The sequence below is a fragment of the Erpetoichthys calabaricus genome, chromosome 4 (genome assembly GCF_900747795.2).
Source record: "Erpetoichthys calabaricus chromosome 4, fErpCal1.3, whole genome shotgun sequence".
Taxonomy (NCBI): Eukaryota; Metazoa; Chordata; class Cladistia; order Polypteriformes; family Polypteridae; genus Erpetoichthys; species Erpetoichthys calabaricus.
Window position 1 is genome coordinate 137,064,764 of NC_041397.2, and position 20,504 is coordinate 137,085,267.

The 20,504-nt window shown below is 39.6% G+C and overlaps 1 protein-coding gene across 1 annotated transcript in view; it reads right to left on the minus strand.

Annotated features, from left to right (window-relative positions):
* Positions 1–4,960: 4,960 nt before the first annotated feature.
* The window catches only part of LOC114650294 (omega-amidase NIT2-like), a 32,686-nt gene continuing 17,142 nt past the window's right edge, over positions 4,961–20,504 (minus strand). The window contains exons 4-10 of the mRNA XM_028799840.2: positions 14,317–14,405; positions 13,020–13,113; positions 12,786–12,860; positions 12,173–12,251; positions 8,408–8,506; positions 7,368–7,423; positions 4,961–7,003 (exon numbers count right to left, since the gene is read on the minus strand). Of these exons, the coding sequence (XP_028655673.1) occupies positions 6,909–7,003; positions 7,368–7,423; positions 8,408–8,506; positions 12,173–12,251; positions 12,786–12,860; positions 13,020–13,113; positions 14,317–14,405 (587 nt within the window). The 3' untranslated portion in view covers positions 4,961–6,908. The remainder of the gene's footprint in view (positions 7,004–7,367; positions 7,424–8,407; positions 8,507–12,172; positions 12,252–12,785; positions 12,861–13,019; positions 13,114–14,316; positions 14,406–20,504) is intronic.

Here is a 20,504-nt window from a genome sequence, read left to right on the forward strand (position 1 = left end):
ACCTCCGCGGCTGACAGGCAGATAAAAGCGACGAGTTCAGGGAAGCAGAGCAGATGAATCAAAAAAGATCAAATACAAACCTGCACCGAGAGCTGACCAAACATTTGCAGAAGCAGATAATGACAAATGTGTTTTTCTTTGGCACAAAGCGAGGTGCTTGGTAATAGCTATAGCCTGCAAACATACAATCACACTGTAACAAGCCAAATGCCGGCTTTATTAATCACATGGATGTAAGATGGCAGCAGTAGTTTTTATTTTTCATTTACCTCTTTCCCTGTTTGTTGGCAAATTGAATAGTCCCTACCTGGCACAATCAGTAACACTTCCTTTCCTCCATTTCATTTTGAGTTAGCTCCTCTAGCTTTATTTTTCACATTGTTGGGTGAAACTCAAGCACTCAAGTATTGTAAAACTGAACAGACTGTTGCTGTAAGGGGTTCACCTTAGTCATAACATAACCTTACTGCCATATTTCACAGGAAGGAATGCTTTGAGTGTTGGTCTGACATGCAAGTAAGAATTTCACTGTGTTGATGACAATACTGTTAATACTAATTGGTGAAATGCATAGCAATGCTCTCAATACAAACAGTTCCCTGAATTTGCACAAACCTTTTTTATAAAGTTCATGTGACCTTTTCTCAGGAGATTGCCTTAGTTTTGTATTGCAGGGCTCCCATCCTGCAGGATGTTCAGTTTCACCCATGGACCTCTTCAGCTCTCTCACAATAGAAGACGGGTTTTAGAATGCTCTGACCAAGGTCTTTCTTACCCAGTACCTTAGTTTGGATGGATGGAGTTCTGTTGAAGAAGTCTGCCTGATTCTGTATTTTGACAATTTGGTAGTGATGATTACACCCCTAAACCTTCAAAATCCTAAACATGTTTTTTACATTTCCTCTAATCAGTGTCTCTGTGATAGACTGCGGGGATGGATTGGCGTCCCAGCCATAATGAACATTATGCCCTGGCCTGGCCAGAAGGCCAAGCGTAATGTGTCGTCAGAGGCAAAGTGTTCCCTGTTTCAGCCAAGAGGTGGCATGCCTTGCCAAGATGGACAGAGACTCCCTTAACCAGTCGGGAGCCGGAGTGATGGAAGGACATGGGGAAATAGGTCTTGTTTTACTAACATGCTGGAATTCAAAGGAAGCAACAAAAGGGTATAATTAAAGTGAAGCTTGTGATATTATTTATCTTGACTGTCAGAAAGCTTTTGATAATGTGCCACATGAGAGGTTGGACATCAAACTAAAAGAAGTGGGAGTTCAGGGTGATGTTTTTAAGTGGCTGCAAAATGGCTCAGACACAGGAAGCAAAGGGTTATGGTGTGAGGAACCTTATTAGAATTGGCTGTTAAGGCTGGTGTTCCACAGGGGTCATTGGAGCCACTTCTAGGTTTAATATATATATATATATATATATATATATATATATATATATATTATATATATATATATATATATAAATGATTTGGATAGGAATATAAGTAACAAGCTGGTTAAGTCTGCAGATGATGCCAAGCTAGGTGGACTGGCAGATAATCTGGAATCCGTTAAATCATTACAGAGGTACTTGGACAGCATTGTGACAGAAGAAATGCAATGTACATACTGTAAATGTAAAAATGTTAGGTTTGAATACACAATGGGAGGTCTGAAAGTCAAAATTGCACCTTATGAGAAGGATTTATGACTTGTAGTGGACTTTACGCTATCAACTTTTAGACAGTGTTCAGAAGCCATTAACAAAGCAAAAGAAATGTTAAATTATATACTGTAGCAAGATGTGTGGAGTACAAGTCCAAGGAGGTTCTGCTCAACCTTTATAATGCACTGGTGAGGCCTCATCTTGAGTACTCTGTGCAGTTTTGGTCTCCAGGCTACAAAAAGAACATAACAGCACTAAAAAAGGTCCAGAGAAGAGCAACTAGGCTGATTCCATGGCTAATTATGATTTATGAAGAAAGATTGAAAGAGCTGAACCTTTGCAGTTTGAGCAAAAAAAATTTAAGAGGAGATGTGATTGAAGTGTTTAAAATCAAAAAGGGAATTAGTACAGTGGATCAAGACTGTTATTTTAAAAAGAGTTCATTAAAAACACAGGGACACAGTTGGAAACTTGTTAAGGGTAAATTTCACACAAACATTAAGAAGTTTTTCTTTACAAACAGAACCATAGAGACTTGGAATGAAATACCAAGTAGTATGGTAGACAGTAGGACTTTAGAGATCTTCTAAGAACTGTATGGGACTAGTGAGCTTTGTTGGACTGAATGGCCTGTTCTCATCTAGATTGTTTTAATGTTCTAATTCTAAATTCCTGGGCCAGTGTGTCCATACACACACCTCCAGGGCATACTGGGAATTGTAGTCCCATGTGACAGCCCTTCTGAGGTCCATGGGTGCCTCTAGGGGGTGGTGCAGAGAATTGGTGTCCCTGCTTTGTGGGGCATCCACCTGACCCGGAAGTGCTTTTTTCATGCAAAGTCCTGGCATCGGAAGTACTCCCAGGTCCTTCATAAAAGGCCGTGCCTCACATTCATTCGGGAAGTTGGAGTTGGAAGGAAGAGGACAATACTTGACTGAAGGAGGGTAAAAAGACTAGGATTTGTAACTGTGGTTGTGTTTTTTGAAATAAGAAACATGTACAAGGTATTTTTAATAAAAAGGCTCTATTTCTGAATCTAAGACTGTAGTTGGGGCAAGTGTGTTTGAGGTTTGGGAGTCCACAACACCCCCTAGTAGCCCCCATTACATATCAGAGGTCGAAGCATTGTGCTTGGGTCTCCATGATAGTTTTTGCTCTCAAATGCACCCTACAGAGAAAGGGGTATTTCATCAGAGGTTACGAGAAATCTCCACCCACAGACGTTGATGTCTGGACTGACCACTGCACAGGCCAGTGAGGTTAAATGTGCATTGTAAATTTTGTGAAGTCTGTAAATTTTGATTTGTTAATGACAGAACACAAATTCCATAATAACATTCTTCAAGAATTCTTGTTCTGTGATTTTTATTTATATTACTTTCAACTGCTTATTTTCAGTATTAAGCACAAGACAAAAACCAATCCTACTTGAGATGGCGGTCAATTCCTGGGTACCCACACAGAGCTAATTTAGGCCAAGTTAATACTTCACATGACTCAACGTGTGCAGCTGCGGACGCTACTGCTAAACAAGCGGTATACTATTTACACTTGCGTGCATACTTTATGCAAATCTGGAGGATACCACCAGGTGGCAGTGCAAGATATCATTACGGTGAGAAAACAACATTCAGCTTTGCTGTGTTGTGGATTGCCTGAAACATCCATTAAATTCTCAGGACACCTTGCCACAATATCTCCGAAAAGGATAGATGTTTAATGATTAAATCCATTAATCCAGGGATGCGCCCATTCCAGCAAGCATCGGGTGTGAGACAGAAACAATCCCTGGACGGGGATCACAAGGTGAATACAAGCACACAGGTGCACTAACGTCATTCTAGCTTCACCAAAACCCCAAACCTTCATGTCTTTAGAAGGAAACTGGAGCACACTGTGGAAACCCACTAGGAAAACATGCAAAATCCAGGCAGGGAACACCAGGGACATGACTCCCTGCGAGACAGCAGTGCTACCACTCCACCTCCATGCAGCCCCGACATGTGTAATTATTAACAATATTCATTATTTAAATGAAGTTAATGGCTTATCTGTAAAATATAACATAATAATAATAATAATTCATTAATAATAATTCATTACATTTATATAGCGCTTTTCTCAGTACTCAAAAGCGCTATCCACACAGGGAGGAACCGGGAGGCGAACCCACAAGCTTCCACAGTCTCCTTACTACAAAGCAGCAGCACTACCACTGCGCCACCTGTGAGGACAACATACATACTTTAATGCATTTCATCATAAAAGTAATATCAAGTATAAATCTAAGGATTCTAAATGTGCAGAGAGCTGGAATATCATAAATTTAATGTGTTCTGTGTGGCAATCACTGCCTGCCACTGCTGTCAGTGCGGGAGGAAGCCCCAGAAGCATGTAGCGATTAACAAGAGGTTGGTTGTAAGATGATGTTTACAATGGTATACTTTAATGATAAAATAAACTACAAGATTAAAGTGTAAATTTCCATTTCAATCACAAAACAGGCCTTTTTTTTCTTCACCATGTCCCTAATTTTTTTTCTCTGTGGCTCAAATACGCTTCCATACATTCTATTGCTGTTGCAAAGGTGCAAAAAAAAAAAAGGCACAGAAGAAGGTATGTGAGACCTTTAAAACGTATCAAGTTGTTAGGATGGGGAATATGCAACACTTGTATTGCCTGTGCGAGAAATGGATGAAGAGGAGCACCACAAATACATTTGTATTATGTCCGCATTTAAGCTTGAGGATTTGCTTCACCACATCATACCACTCATCAAACATCAAAGCACACAAGACTGATCCTGTAGGGTCTCCAAAGCAGCTTGCTTAACATGTTGATAATAAACAAAGATTCGGACATCACTTTCCCACTTAATCACACTGTGCCCCCCGATTTTTTGTTGGTACTGCAACTGACGCATGAGTCAAATTAATTTCTAAGGACTTTATCAGAAGATGTGTCAAATGAACACTGTTATCGAGTGTCAGCCATGATACATGAGCGCACGCATTCTGAGCAAGAAGTATAAACCGGCCCTTAGTCGCCCATCAACCAGACATGCATGTGTTCAAGCCATATGAAAAAACAAACAGTATCTGTAGGAAAAACATTCACTTGTTAGGGAACCAAGGTGAGGTTATCTGGAGCTGTGCAACAGAATCTGGTTTTATTTTTAAAGGTGCAAGATTAGAGCACCCTATGAACTGCTTCAGATAAACTCACTACACTTGAGTTTAAGAAGAAAGGGAATGGATTTTAGCTTGTCCACCCTCACAGATGCCAAATAATGCAGGAAGAAGAGAGAATCTGAAGTTGGTTAATTTACCATCAGTTTTGCCTTTGACATGTTGGAGGGATTTCCAACCATTAGACTTGTATCAAAGTAACTGAATCACACTTGTTTCAAGAAGAATAATAATACAATATATTGATAAAGACAAGGATTATAGAAATCTGATAACTGCATATATACTGATATTGAAGACAGGGCAAAATAAGACAAACGTAGCACAGAGGAGGTTGACTGTTTATTGGCTACTGAAGAGTTCTACTTATCATGACACAGATAAAGTTTTTGGAGAATGAGGTCTGAAATGTGAACTTGTCGCTGTTGTTGGTTTGGGTTTAAGTGTATTCCTTCTCTTTGTGATGTGGTTCTTTGTTCATGGTGTGCTCTGCTTTTCTCAGGCACTTTGCTGTGTCCTCTGCAACTTTCTAGGAAAAGCATTACTCGTTCTGGCAGAAGAGTTTAGGCTCTGAAGCTCTCTTCTTTAAGCAGCGGCCGTTTCTCAAGTCTTCTTAGACTGGGCTCAGTCACTTCCTTGGCCTGGCAAAGCGGATCTCAGCATTCAAGTCCACAAAGAGAACAGACTGTCTGCTTTGTGTTCCACAGAGAAAGACTTGTTGGTTTCAGACAGAGAGATATAGCAGATTTCAAAGACTGCAGACCTTGAAGAGATGAATGCAGCTAGTTTTTAAAGGAGGGTGTAACCTCTGGTGATTGGATCAAGGTCACTTCCAGTTACAGAACCAGTGTCTGCTCATAGGCATGTTATTTTGTCAATCAAAGTTGTCACTCGTTGAATTATAGTTGTTTGTTTAAACTTGAGTGTCCATTTGACGCCCCCATGTCTCAAGGATTCTGCAGAAATGTCAGTTCAACTCTGATTTACATCTCTGTTATCAGATGAAGTACAGGGCTGACCAAGAATGTTATGAGCTGTAGGTAATCCATTTTCTCATAAACACAGGTTGGGTGTGAAGCTGGATTTCTGCATCCTGTTAAATCTGCTGTCTTATCAGGCCTTGTGTGCACCTAAAAAGCCTAGCAAAATTGGAAATGCCAACTGTGTCCTACAACAGCAATGGTCTTAACTCAATACAATCCGTCAGTAAGTGTGACGAGGGTTCAATAAGGGACCATCATCTAATTCAAAACTTTATATATACCTTCGACTATTGCTGCTGGCTTAGGCTCTCACTCACCAGTAACATTCAGAAAAGAAAAATTACCTTGGCAAATTTCATGGTGGGTCTGTACGGTTAGTAATTCTGCTTTACAGTTCAAGTGGAGCCTGTTCTACCAGTTTTTGTGTGAGTTCTGCTCACACATCTCAAACATGTAACACATCTTAACTGATGACTCCACACTGGTACTGTATATGGTGGTTGTGTGAGCCTGCCCAGTGTCTGACTGGCGACCTGTTCTGGGTTGGTTCCTGCTTTGCACTGGATGCTGCTAAAATAAGATCTGTCCCACCCCAAAACTAATTCAAGCCAAGTTTTATAACGGATTGTTGAACACTTCATTGTTAAATAAAAAATAATTTCAGAATCTTCTTAAATCAACAATTCTGATGTATTCCAAACCTAATCATTCACATTTAAATTCTCCTTTAACACTCTATTAATTAGAAAATCTTACATTCAAAAATAACTATTAGTGTGATTAATTGGTTCTGAATATATACAGTACCATTGTTACTTTAAAGAATAAAAAAATCTCAAGCATAATTTAATCATCTTCTTAAGTTGCTGGCTGGCTTTGAATAATTTCTCTTAGAAGACCGTGATTAGTAAAAACAGATCACTAGGTCATCCTATCCAGCATAGTGTCCACATTCTAAAATAGAAAGCAATATCTATTTATTGATTTATAGTCCAAGTAAGGGAAAAACTTTCTTGCTGGTTTTATAATTATTTTCTTTTCACATTCATTCCGGGAGCTTCCTACAATATTCAGGATGCAGAATACTTTATCCCTCCTGAATGGCAGTCACTTTGTAAAGGTCATGACGCTTCTGAGTGTGAAGGGGAATCTGCTGCCGGACGTCAGTCAGATGCTGCATATCTGCAAAATGGAGAAAAGGACAATGTAAGAAAAAGCATGAAGTCCAAGATTTTAAACAAAAAAATTCCACCCCTATATGTCTCATACTTCAATCTAATTATAAAATCAGGTATCTAAAAGACTATTTTATGTCAAGTATCGTAATCAAAGTATTTTGAAGATGCTTACATTGTGGTAGAGGCATTGTAAAAATCCTCAAAATCACAAAACTAAAGCATCAACTCCACAAATAACTATCTTAATTAATGCAGTGTCTTTCATAAATGATGGAGAATCAGTGTATCTGAAGGATAGAAAAAGCAGCGCGAGTCAGGTTGGAAGGTTAAAAATCAAATGTGAAGATGGTGTAAGGTTTTCTGCTTACCAATGTCGGCATATACTATGGTCTCCTCTGAACCAGCTTTGGCCAGCACGTCTCCCCTGAAATTAAAAACAAGATCGCTACTGTACCTATTGGCTTGTTCATATTTTAATTTCAATCCTCTACTCTTACTACAATCTAACAAGAGGACTTCATACTAATAGCCCAGCATAAGTAATAATAGGAATTTCTATTCTAGAAAAACAAAAAATGGCTGAAGGTTTTGACTGGAAATCTTACAGATTGGCCAGATGGTTACTTACGAGTCACAAAGCAGAACATTAATTCCAATGTATAACTACCCCTCAGAATAAGACAGGTTCATGTTTCATTAGCACCCCAAATGTTTCTAGAACCACTCATTAAGTTTTGGCTCCTGCTCAGTATGTACTGTAGAACTGATGCCAATACAAGAATATTTTATGTGAGCCATGGTAATGTTGTAATGACTAACTGGTTTCCACTTGTGCCTTCAGGCAGGCCATAAGACTACAGTCAAGCCAGTGCTTCTCTGAGTGCAATGTTTTAATACTTGCGTCAATTATATGCATTGGTTTTGTGAAAAGGGAATCAAAAGTTCAGTGGATCTTAACTTGGGCTAATGATGAATTTTAATGTGACTATTTTGCAGAAAAAAATATTTTTATTAGAAATATCCCACTAAATGTATTAAGTAATATTTTTGGAGTATTATACCACACTGAATTTTCCAATCAAACAATTATTTAGTTCCACTTAATATTATAAAACAAAGAAAACAAAAACATCTCTTTTCCTCTTATGACTTGGGGTTTATTCCTGCATATAAAGATAAGTACAATTTTGTTGATAATTTCTGACCCTGGAAAAATAATAAAACACATAATTTCAGGACCCACAAGGAATTGTCTTCCACCAATAAAAATGTCTTTGCCTATCTGAGATTTGTGTGTTGCCGTGTTTGTTATAATTTTATCTGTTTAGGATACTTTGTTTCTGCATGGTGTATGCAAACGCTTTAAAGGTGCCAGTTATGGAGGAGGTAGATTCAGTTAGGAACTCACCAGGGGCTGACCACTGTACTGTGGCCCCAAGCTACATAGGAAGCCTTCTCATCACGGGCCGGTGATGCAGTGGCTACATAAACCTGATTATCTACAGCCCTGTAAAAGAGAGAAATAGAGAAAGTGTTTGCATAAAAGGAATTATTTACTCACATAAAAAAAAGACTACCGTATTTTGCGCACCATAAGGCGCACTGGATTGAAAGGCGCACTCTCAATTGCGGGGCTTATTTCTGTACTTAAGCCACACATAAGGTGCACCGTATTATTCGGCGCATGCAAAAACAAGGTAACAGAAGCGAAAACAATGAGTTTAGTTAAACCTTATTCTACTACGTATTTAAAAATACACTCACATTGTTTTTTGATCAGTCTGTTGTCACAAATCCATCGAACTCCTCACCTTCTGTATCTGAATTGAACAGATGGGCAAGTTCGCCATCAAACATGCCGGGTTCCCTCTCATCATTGTCGGAGTCAGTCTCATTGCCGGGTGGCTGTTCAGCAATGATTCCAGCTTTTGCGTAAGCTCGGACAACAGTCGAAGCAGACACCTTAGCCCAGGCATCCACAATCCATTCACATATGGTGGCGTAACTCACCCGGCGCTGCCTCCCAGTCTTAGTAAAGGTGTGTTCGCTGTCTCTCATCCATCGCTCCCATGACGTTCGCAACTTCACTTTGAACGCCCTGTTTGCACCGATGTCCAGCGGTTGGAGTTCTTTTGTTAATCCTCCTGGAATGATGGCAAGCTCCATATTCATTTGCTTCACTTGTTTTTTCACAGTATCGGTGATATGGGCACGCACGGAGTCGCAGATCAACAAAGACGGTGATGCATGGAAAAACCCGCCCGGTCTCTTCACATACACCGCTCTCAGCCACTCTCTCATTTTCTCCTCGTCCATCCAGCCCTTTGGATTGGCCTTAACAATGACTCCGGCTGGAAACTTTTCTTTTGGCAGCATCTTCCTCTTAAAAATGACCATAGGTGGTAGTTTCTGTCCATTACCGTGGCATCTAAGAACAACAGTGAAAGCCGACTTCTCATGCCCTGTGGTGCATATGGATACCGTGCTGGTCCCCTTTTTCTCCACAGTATGGTTCACGGGGATGTCAAAAGTGAGAGGGACCTCGTCCATGTTGGTGATGTGGTTGGGCTGGATTTTTTTGTCGGTAATCTTGTTGCTGCAGTAGGTGCGGAAGATGGTCAGCTTTTCTTTGTAATCCGCTGGCAGTTGCTGCGCCACGGTAGTTCGTGTGCGGATGGCGAGATGGCGCCTTTTCATAAAACGAAAGCACTAAGACGGACCTCCTTGAAAGTGTTTGAGCTTCATGTCTTGTGCTATCGTTATTGCCTTCAGTCGAATGGTGACTGTAGAGACGCTTCTCCCGGCTGCTCTTTGTTCAAGAATCCATTGTTCAAGTTGGTCTTCCAACTCTGGCCACCTTGCCTTGTTCCCGCGGAAACTCTGTTTTGTCTTTTTAACTTGGCGCAATTCATTCTCCTGCTTCCTCCACTTCCGAACCATAGAGTCATTGATTTTGAATTCTCTCGCTGCTGCTCTATTCCCATTTACAACCGCGTAACTGATAGCCTGTAGTTTGAATTGTGCATCGTAAGCATGTCTATTCTCTGATGCCATTTTCAGGGTCCTTAGCCAAACAAATGTTGTTTCGCAGCGCACCAGTAGTACAATATACCTACCTGCCATAGGCGTGGCGGAGGTAAGCGTACGTCTGTACGTGGCTTTACGTAATGTTCTGCAATTGGTTTATCGCTGCCAGCGTACGTAGTGTACGTATTACTACGTCCCTATGTCGGCAGGAAATGGTCCGACAGTCAATCAAGCGGAGCGCTTACTAAAATGCACAACAACATTTTTACAGATTTTGGAACTCAGTGCACACATGAGGCGCACCGAATTTAAAGGTGCACCGTGGATTTTTGAGAAAATTAAAGGCTTTTAAGTGCGCCTTATAGTGTGCAAAATACGGTAAGTGTTAGAAAGAGGACCAAAAGAAAACTTATTCAGTTAACCATGACTTGAAACAACAGTTCAAACAGTATATAGTATATTTATGTACTAGCGAGCTTTGCCCCCTGTTCGCTTCACTCGCCAAACCTGACCCCCCCCTCGCCCCACCTGCACTTGCGCCAGCAACTTCGCATCTCTGATGGTAACGTATGTGGATTTTACTTTCACCAAACAACAAAACTTTTAATTCTCATGGATAGGCCTCTTCAGTGGGAAGAAACACTACTTTTCCCTGATGGCAACATGAATTACACGACCTACAAGTCTCTGACTTAAAGTTTAAAGCCAAACAATATCTACATACTTCTGTCATATCACCTATGTACATATATTCGATCTCTTTTCGCTTTTACCTTTTCATCAATATTGCACTGAATTTTGATTCCGTGTTTGGAATTACATTGTGACAACACAACATATAACTGCCCGTGAATGAATATCGTTTCTTTCTCTCTACAAGAAATGTGTCTGACAATAGCATTCACACAAATGAGAAATGATTGAACCATGTGCGTGGTTATGTGGCCAGGGCATTTTCAAATCACTGCATAAGCTCTTGTCTCGCGGGGCTTAAAATTTTCTCCTGCAGGATTTCACTTTCACCAAACAACAAATCTTTTAATTCTCGTGAATACGCCTCTTCATTGGTAAGAAACACTACTTTTTTTTTCCTGATGGCAACACGAATTAGGCAATCTACAAGTCTCCGACTTAAAGTTTAAATCCGAACAAAATATATCTGAGCTCTTTTCGCTGTTCACTGAGTAATAATTTCCGTTTGTTTGTGTTAATGCGATCTTTACTATCCTTTTGAGACTTTCGAATTTTCATACTTCCATTATCTCTAACCTGCTCTGCATGTGTACCGCGCCAACGTTTTTGAATTCTTTATGACGTTCTACTTTGTCATCTACTCTTTGTCATTTATTTCCAGCCCAGTTAAATCTCTTGGCACAAAGACTCATCTTGCGGGGTGTGAAAGTGTCTCCCTGAGAAAATCACGTCTTGTCTCCTTCCAAGATTTTTTTTTTTTTTTTTTTATAGCAGAGAGACATGACGACATAATACATGGAAACACACTCATATGTTGAGTGTACAAGCTTGTTAAGCATCTGGAAAACCTTGAAGGAAGCTACATTAATGGAAGACTCACTCACAAGTTGGAACAGAGAAAATACCTGTATTTTTATAGTTTTAGGGTAGCCACAGCAGAAAGTCTACAAGACAGATGCCCAAAATATAAAAGAAACTTAAAGTCACTTTAAACATATTAAAAAAAGCAGTTAATCACATATAAACATGACTGACACATCTACAATAAATGTGATATTTAAGTTATTTCTTACAATCGCAAGATGCTGTCATTTGTCCTTCTTGCTAGAGCTGGAAACTTTTCAAAAAAAGAAAATATTCAATGCATTTCCCCAAATTTTAACTTTATCATCAAAACCTTCCTGAAATTCATAACAATTCCGAAGAACTTTAATGAAGCAGTATATCATTTTACAGATTCTTGTCTGTATACAGTTCACACATTTTGTGCTGCTTTTATAAACCATTGATACAAAGCATTCTTAAACTGCCATTTTGCAGCAGTTTTAGAGTACCTTTCACTGTTTCTGCTGCCATAAAGTTATTTACAAAACAATTAAGATAATTACAAAAGAAAAGTAGCTTATCAACTATAGAAATAAGTGGGTATTGCCCACCTGGCACCAACACTGACCTCCCCCTCTGCAGCAGCTCCCAGTGGGCTGGTCCAGTGGTCATGTTAAAGGCTCCAGGATAAACTAGTAGGTGGCAGCCTTGAGAAAGAGAAATTGGCAGTAATATAAAATGCCTGGCATATTATTTCCTTAAAAGATTTGGGTCTATTAGGTGCGATTTGGTGTGATAAAGCTGGGTGTAAATTTTAGGCTGCAATCAAATGGAGACAGTGTTATTATTTGTTGAATAAAAAAAATTAACAGAGTGCATGCAGTATTACTTGCTGTGCTAGGCAAAATTTATGTCTTAAAATGTTTGCCATGGGACATGGGACTTGCCCTTCAAAATGGAAAAGTATTCAAAGTATTCTTCAAAAAACACCTTCAAAACAAATCTAAAAATACATTTCTTCAAAATTTTGATAAACATCTCTATCATCAGCAAAGACTCACTGCATAAATTGACAATTAATATCCAATAAATGAATTGTAATTACAAACCCCCACCAGTCATGAATTAGTTTGAAAAAAGTTCAAATAGCTAATATTTCTCTAAAATAAGCAAGTGATGCATAGTGCTTCAGTGAAGAATGCAGAAACAAGAATTCAGAAGCAAAATATCACTTATCTGACCTTTCTGAGTATAAATCTGTGCCAATTCTGCAAAACGAAGGTCATAACAAATACCCACTCCAATCCTGCAAAAAGCTGCAAAGACAATGCCATTTATTCAAGCAGTCTCAAACATTTCTGATGACAGGACACTAAAAACAGTAAAAGAGAACAGGCTTGTGGTCCAGTATCAAACATTCCAGCCTCTCATGCTAGACTTCAGTAGAAATCAAATTAAAATACACCAGGACTTACGAGTGTCAAACACAGAATAGCTGCTTCCTGGGCTGAGTGTTTCCGATTCCTGAAAGCGGATTTTTCCTGGAACATCAATGTTAAACAAATGGATCTAATTTTAAATAGAAGAACAAATTCAAATTTAAAAACAGAAGAGACTTGGTCCTAAGTCTCCAGGTATATTGACTTATCTGCCCGATCTTTAACTTTTTATAAATGTTAAAATTACTGCTGCTAATCAAATTACATAAGCTACCATTAAATGCAGAGAAAAACACAAGCAATACTATTAACAAAAGAATCTCAAAGTAATGATTTTTTACATCTTTTTGAGGCTTACTGAAAAATATATAATTAATATATGAGGAGGAGTCAAGCTAACATTAGACAATGGTATTTATTAGAAAATGGAACGAACCTTAACAAAACTGATACAGTAGTGTAATTTCTCAATATATTGTCCACCCTTCTCAATGCACTTGCACCACCTGCCTGGCAGTGCCTGGATTCCAGCAGAATTAAAGGTTTCGTCTTATTCTCGCAACCACTCATGCGCCAGAGTAACTGTCGAACACTACATGCCGAGGGGTACTACAGTCACTAGTGCAAGTTACTGTGACTTGCTGGAGACCAATGTGAAGCCTGCTATTTCATCCAAGCAGCATGGACTGCTGTCTCAATGAGTCTTCTTGCTGCATGACAATTCACCAGATTTGGCACTGTGTGATTTCCACCTTTTTGGACCCCTAAAAAAACCATCTGGGTGTAGATTCAAGACAGATGACGATGTGAAGAAAGCAGGGCACAAGTGGTTGCGAGGACAAAACAAAACCTTTTATTCTGCTGGAATCCAGGCACTTCCAGGCAGGTGGCTCAAGTGTATTTAGAAGGGTGGAGAATACATTGAGAAATTACATTATCAGCATAAAAAGGGAAGAACAAGCAATCAACCTTTACTTTCTACAGCATCTTTCCATAATGAACATCAACCCCAGACACTAGGTAACACAGACATATAATACAACTGAATTTATATTTTTACCAAAACTGGAGCATATGTATCTTTCTCCACTTCTCCAAAACTGTCGCTGTTATTTTAATTAGATTGTTTACCATCTTTCTTTAGTTTACTGGTGTGCCAATGTTAAATTATGTGCAGTATCCAGGTGAAAATGACTACTGAAACATTTTTGCAATAATGCTTTAGACTGGCTTCTAAATAAATAAAACAATGAATGACTGGGTAAATTATCAGTTACATTAGAAACCTCTGATAGTTTATAGAACCCTGGAGGTTAAAATGACTAGTACAAACCTTCCTGTGTTTTAGAAGCAATGAGCCATCAGGTCCAAATACCATGCAGGTATTATACAGTTTTCCCCCATCTTCCTCTGGGATGGATCCTGAAAGGCAAGATGCAAGCTAAGATAAAGATCAAATATCATCACAATAAATAAGTGATGCCAAAGTGACACAGATTTGTTTTCCAAACAATAGTGTAAAAACTCAAAATTAGAAAGCACCCTCATAATTTCTAAAAGTTGTATGCAATATATTTTTTAAACTTAAATATATATATTTAAAGAGAAATACAAAGCAAACACATATATAGAGAACATACATACAGGGGGGAAAAGAAGCATTGAATGTCTCAATGTTTTTCTCAGTAAATATATTTCTAATGACAGCTTCAAGATGCCTCCCGTATGTTGAAACTAGTCACATGCATTTGACGATGCGGGTTCTGCGCTGACTCCCGTCTAGCTTCTGGGAGCTCTTGAACCCGACACTGTCTGTAATGTAACCGGATGAACTGATCAGTGAGGACATCACAAAACAAGGTGATGGTGCAAAAATGTGCAAAGTGCTTTTATACAAAAAAACAAACCAAAATCAAAACAAAGAGTGGTGGTTAAAATCCAATAAATAAATCCTTTTAAAATGGGGTTAAACACAATGGCTAGAAGCAGTCCTTTCTTAAAACAAAGCCCAGTGCCTTCTTCCTACTGGTGACTCCCCTGCTTCTCCCATCCAGGCTATGCACCAGGTGAGTCACCCTACCTGCAGCTGACCTTCTTCATTTGGCTGGTCTGGTGGCCTCCCGATCCCTGGATTCGGTTCAGCCCTCGCCAGACCGAGACTTGGCTTCCAACAACGGCCGGGACGCTCGCGCTGGGATTCCACTCCAAACCTCCGACTTCAGCTGCCTTTACTGCGGCGAGTCAACCTTCTCCCGGTCACTCCTGCTCCACAAGCACTTAGCAGGAGCAACCATTACCATCGGCCCCCGGGTGCCGGCCAAACACCCAGCTATGGCTCTCCTCTCCCAGCTGCCTGCAAACATCCATGAGTCTGCGCTCGCTCACGCTCTCTCTCTCTTGCACATACCGGCTCCCTCATTTCCAGCTGCCTTCTTCCTTAACCTCCGTTCCCTTTTTTTTTTATTTCTCCCCCTCCACACTTGCGTTCCTATTATATATAATGGGGACATGGATAAGGTGTGTGGCAATTAGCATCTCCCGGCAACAATTATGGATACGGACGACTCCTCACCTGGGCACTTAAGTGAGGACTGCCCATAATCACAAAGCTCCCGGGAACTGCTCTGGCCACACTACTACACCCCCTCTTTAAGCCGTGAGTGCAGCGATTATCTATTTAAAAAACTGGCCTTTTCAATATGAGCTGTGGACCTGCTACACCACAATGCATTGCTCAGGTGTGATTTTGGCCCATTCTTCCACATAAACTGTCTTCAAATCTTGAAGCTTCCGGGGCCCCTTCTATGAACTTTGATCTTCAGTTCCTTCCATAGATTTTCAATTGGATTCAAATTGGGTGATTGGGCCATTGTAGCAGCTTTATTTTCTTTCTCTGAAACCAATTAAGAGAGTTTCATTGGCTGTGTGTTTGGGATCATTGTCTTTCTGAAATGTCCAGCCTTGTTTCATCTTCAGTATCCTGGTAGATGGCAGCAGATTCTTATCAAGAATGTCCTGGTACATTCCTCCATTCATCCTTCCTTCAATTATATGAAGTCTGCCAGTACCATATGCTGAAAAACAGCTTATTTTTGGAGTGATGTGCAGTGCCATTTCTCCCCCAAACACGGGGTATGCAAAGACATCCAAAGAGTTAAATTTTAGTCTAATCTGACTAGACTATATTCTCCCAGTATTTCACTGGCTTGTCCAAATGTTGTGCAGCCAACTTTAAACGAGCTTCAACATGCTTTTTCTTCAGCAGTGAAGTCTTGTGTGGTCAGCGTGCATAGAGACTGTGGCAGTTGAGTGCATTACTTATTGTTTTCATTGAAACAACTGTACCTGCTAATTCCAGGGCTTTCTAAAGCTCTCCACGAGCAGTCCTTGGCTCTTGGACAACTCTTCTGATTATTATTTTGACTCCTCAGTCAGAAATCTTGCGAGGAGCACCTGGCCATGGATAGTTTATGGTGGAATGATGTTCTTTCCACTTCTGGATTATTGTCCCAACAGTGCTCACTGGAACATTCAGAAGTTTAGAAATACATCTGTAACCAATGCCCACAGTATGTTTTGCAACAATAAGGTTGAGAAGGTCTTGAGAGAGCGCTTTGTTTTTACCCATCATGAGATGCTTATGTGACACCTTGGTAATGAGAAACCTTTTTATAGGCCACCAATTAGGACTAAACCAGCTGATATTAATTTGCACTGATAGGGAGCAGGATTGCTTTCTAAATACTGACAGATTTCAGCTTGTTTCTTGGCTTTCCATACCTTTTTGCACCTCCTTTTCTTCATGTGTTCAATACTTTTTCTCTATGTCATTCCACTTTACTACACATATCTTAATTTATGGACTTATTTGTTTTGATTTCTTTGTATGTGTGGATTACTTTGGTAGTTACCGACATATTTTTCGTACGTGGATTACTTGTTTAGCCGGATGTAATTGTTGACGATATGGCATGATCCTGGATCTGTTGGTTTTTCGAAACTTTGGTGGATGTGTTATCATAGCAGCACATCCAAATCCTCAAACCTGCTCGGAACAGGTTTGTTCGATGTAAACAAGAATTAGCTCATACACTTAATCAGTGTCCATGCATGGAATTTATTCAGTCATGGCTTTGCCGTTCATGCATGAGCGACCAATTGATATCGGTTTGCAAATTATAAGAAAAGAATTTCATATAGAGAGGGTTTTGCGCATTTGGCAAGATCCTTTATTGCTCCCGGAGGAAATTCTTATCAAAAGATACCGATTTAGCCGGGGGGTTGGGGGGGGGAACATTGTACCTCAAAGATTTATTAGCACCTTATATTCGAAGTTAAACTAGGCAAAGTCGGGCTCTCACAACCACACAGACAGTATGCATTGCTGTGAGGTTTTTTGCAAACAGCACTTTTTTATATACTGTAGGCAATGCGGAAAATCTATCTAAAAGTGCAGTTTGCCAGGCAATTCGTAAAGTCTGTTTGGCTCTGAAATATTTCCTTTGGGTTTTCATAGTGTTTCCAGGACATCTGAGTGTGCAGACAATAAAAGAGGCGTTTCATGCCATTGCAGGTACGTAATACACACGCAAAAACATCCACAGTTCCATAAAGAATCTCACAATCAGCCTAACATTCTCATTACTCAGAGTTTCCAAATGTGATTGGGGCACATGGGACTGATCAGAGTGGAGTTTGATCAAACATTTGGAAAATGTACCTCTCCTCCTGATGAATAATCAGACAGTGTCTTCATCAAATATTTGACCTTTGTCAATATCTCGCTGGTCAGACACAGGTTCTAGGGATATGACATTCCCTGCAACTGACCAAACAAAAAAAAGAGGGCTATATGGAACATACCTATGGCACACATGGAGGACAAATATAAGCAATGATCATCCTTTACCTGAAATGAAGTGACCACTGCATTCTGCCACTGGTTCTGAGGAGGAGCTTCCCCCCTGGAATGCCCTCAGAAACAGGGTGATGGGCATTTTGCTGGAGAACCAACTCTTCTGCAGGGGTTAGGTCTGGACCGCATCGACCTCCACCTATTTTTTGCTTGTCTGCCTTATTAGCTTTAAAATTATTGTTTATATTATATATGATTCTTTATGTCAACAATTCTTTAAATAGTTATATACCAATATTTACCAGTTTGAAGTATATTATTGTACTTCACTTTAACCTGTTCCCATGTTCTCCTTGTGCTCATGTTTGATCTGGAATTATGACATATTAAATAATTAATCTGACACATAGGAAATGAAACACTGCATTCAGTAAGTACAATGCACACTACTTAGCGTTTAATTTGTCGGTCACTTTTTGCCAGCCGTCTTTTCTAGTTTGGGCTGCTTTTGCAGTGTTACCCCCATGTGCATATTAAATCTTGAAATTCTTCATGTCCTTCGAATAAAAGGTCCTGCACCGCTTGTGTGAAAAAAATGTGGCCGTTCTTTCGTCATTTTGTTACGCCTATCAAAGACTTGCTGATCATGTTTTCTAGACTCAATATATTTGAAGCTTTTCAATCAGTGCGGGCGCGCGCATTCATCTCGGATGATTAGATCCAGCTAAACTAATCTACTACACGGCTGCATTTGAAAAACCGACTTATCCCGGATGAGTTTCACTGGCATTAACTCATCCAAGATGAGGCATCTGAACTCGGATGATTTAAGCGACGTAAGGAAAATACCCCCCGGTGTAAATTTCATGTCAATGGAGAAAAACATTGACGCGTTTAATAGTTATTTTCCCCATTGTTTACAGTGCAAGGACCCCAGGATGTCTTTTGGATTGAGTATGTATGTGAGAACTTGTAAAGAGTTTTCTCCAACAATTCAAAGACTTGTTGAATTGCCTCTTTATTTGGCCCAGAGTGAATAACTATGCAAGTGTTCATGATATACACAATGTTTGTTTATTGCATTGCATTTGTAAGTACTGGGTTCAATAAATTGTAATAATAATCAAAATCCTGTTATGGGTTATATTTTGATTTTATCTTTGCTTTGCACTGGTGCAAAACACACACTACTGCATTCGGTTTGTCATGTGATCCATTTTCCTTTCAGCGACACTTTGGGACACAGTGCATCCGAATTGTTCCAAGATTATTATGACAGCAGGACAACCCGTGGGTCAAGTGAGTTTCCTCTGGATTAAATATGCCTGCATTGCTGATGTTCAGGCTATCACCTGGAATGTAATGGTTTAGTTGAAAGGGTGACTCACGTCTTGGTTCAGTTCCTTCCTGCATTGTTAATGCCTCCGCCAAAATATTATTTAATGCATATTTTCAAATGTCACCTTTGAGTGTGATTTTGAGTTTAAATCACCTTTGATTCAGTTTTAGACCTCTTTACGCAATTGTTGGCTCCTCGTTAGGAAACATTTGTCTCAACCCATTGCCATGTTCAAGGCCGTAGCTAATAGGGGTTGCAGGGTGTCTCCTCCATTCAGAGTGGGTCACAAGCTGTGGTTATCCTCTAAGTTTTTTAATGTTAATATCATACGTAAGTAAATTGTAAATTGGCTTTGCTGGCTCATATGCGGGTGCAATCTATTTTTCATGTCTCCAAATTGAAACCCTGTCAACATTCTTGGTTTTCTACTATTGTGATATTACTTTTTTTGCACTGATGTGTCATTTGACTATAAAATGCATGTGACCACAGTTAGGCTGACATGTTATCCATTTTGCTTCTATTGGTCTCAGTGGTGCTCTGGGCCTCTGAATGTCCCAAATGGTTAAGATTCTCGTGACCGTAGTTCAACCCAAGGGTCAAGCCAATTATCTCTAGGTTAATTATGCCCACATTGCCAATGTTCTGTATTGCTCAGTGGATAAATTGTAAAAGTTTTCTTTTGTGTAGTAGTTAGCAGCAAAGATGGTAAAAAATCAGAAATTTAGGTGGCTTTAGGTACTTTTTGTATTGTTTCTTTTGATTTCTCTTTTTACACAAGTCTATAATGCTGGGACCTTGAGCAGAAGTTTGGAACATTGTAATGGAAAAAGTTTGAAGAGCACTGCCATAAACTTTACCCCTGCCCTTTTCCGACATATTTTCTTTCTTTTATTGCCAGCTTCCTATCCAGAATATAACTATAAATCATTCAATGCTTGGCATTACATTATGATTCTCTTTACTGAAAGTCAAGACTACCACACAGGATGAAAGGCTTAGTATATTAGGTATCATGGCAGTTCTAAGCAGAAGAAAATGTATTCATACAAGCTTAGCACAGTTTGCTGATATCAGCTGCATACTCTTCTTGGTCTCAGACACTAGAAATGTCCCAAAAGAATATCTGAAAAGGAACAATGTTAATATAGAGTGATTACACACTTTGAAACTGTACATGAAATATAAAAATCTTTAGACAGTTAAAAATACATGTTTGTCTGTGTGCTTTTGGGACTCAGTAACCAGCTGGCCTGATTTTTCCAAATATTAATTTCACACAAGAGTGGGCTCATGGGTTTGCGTTTTTTTTTTTTTTTCTCTCCAA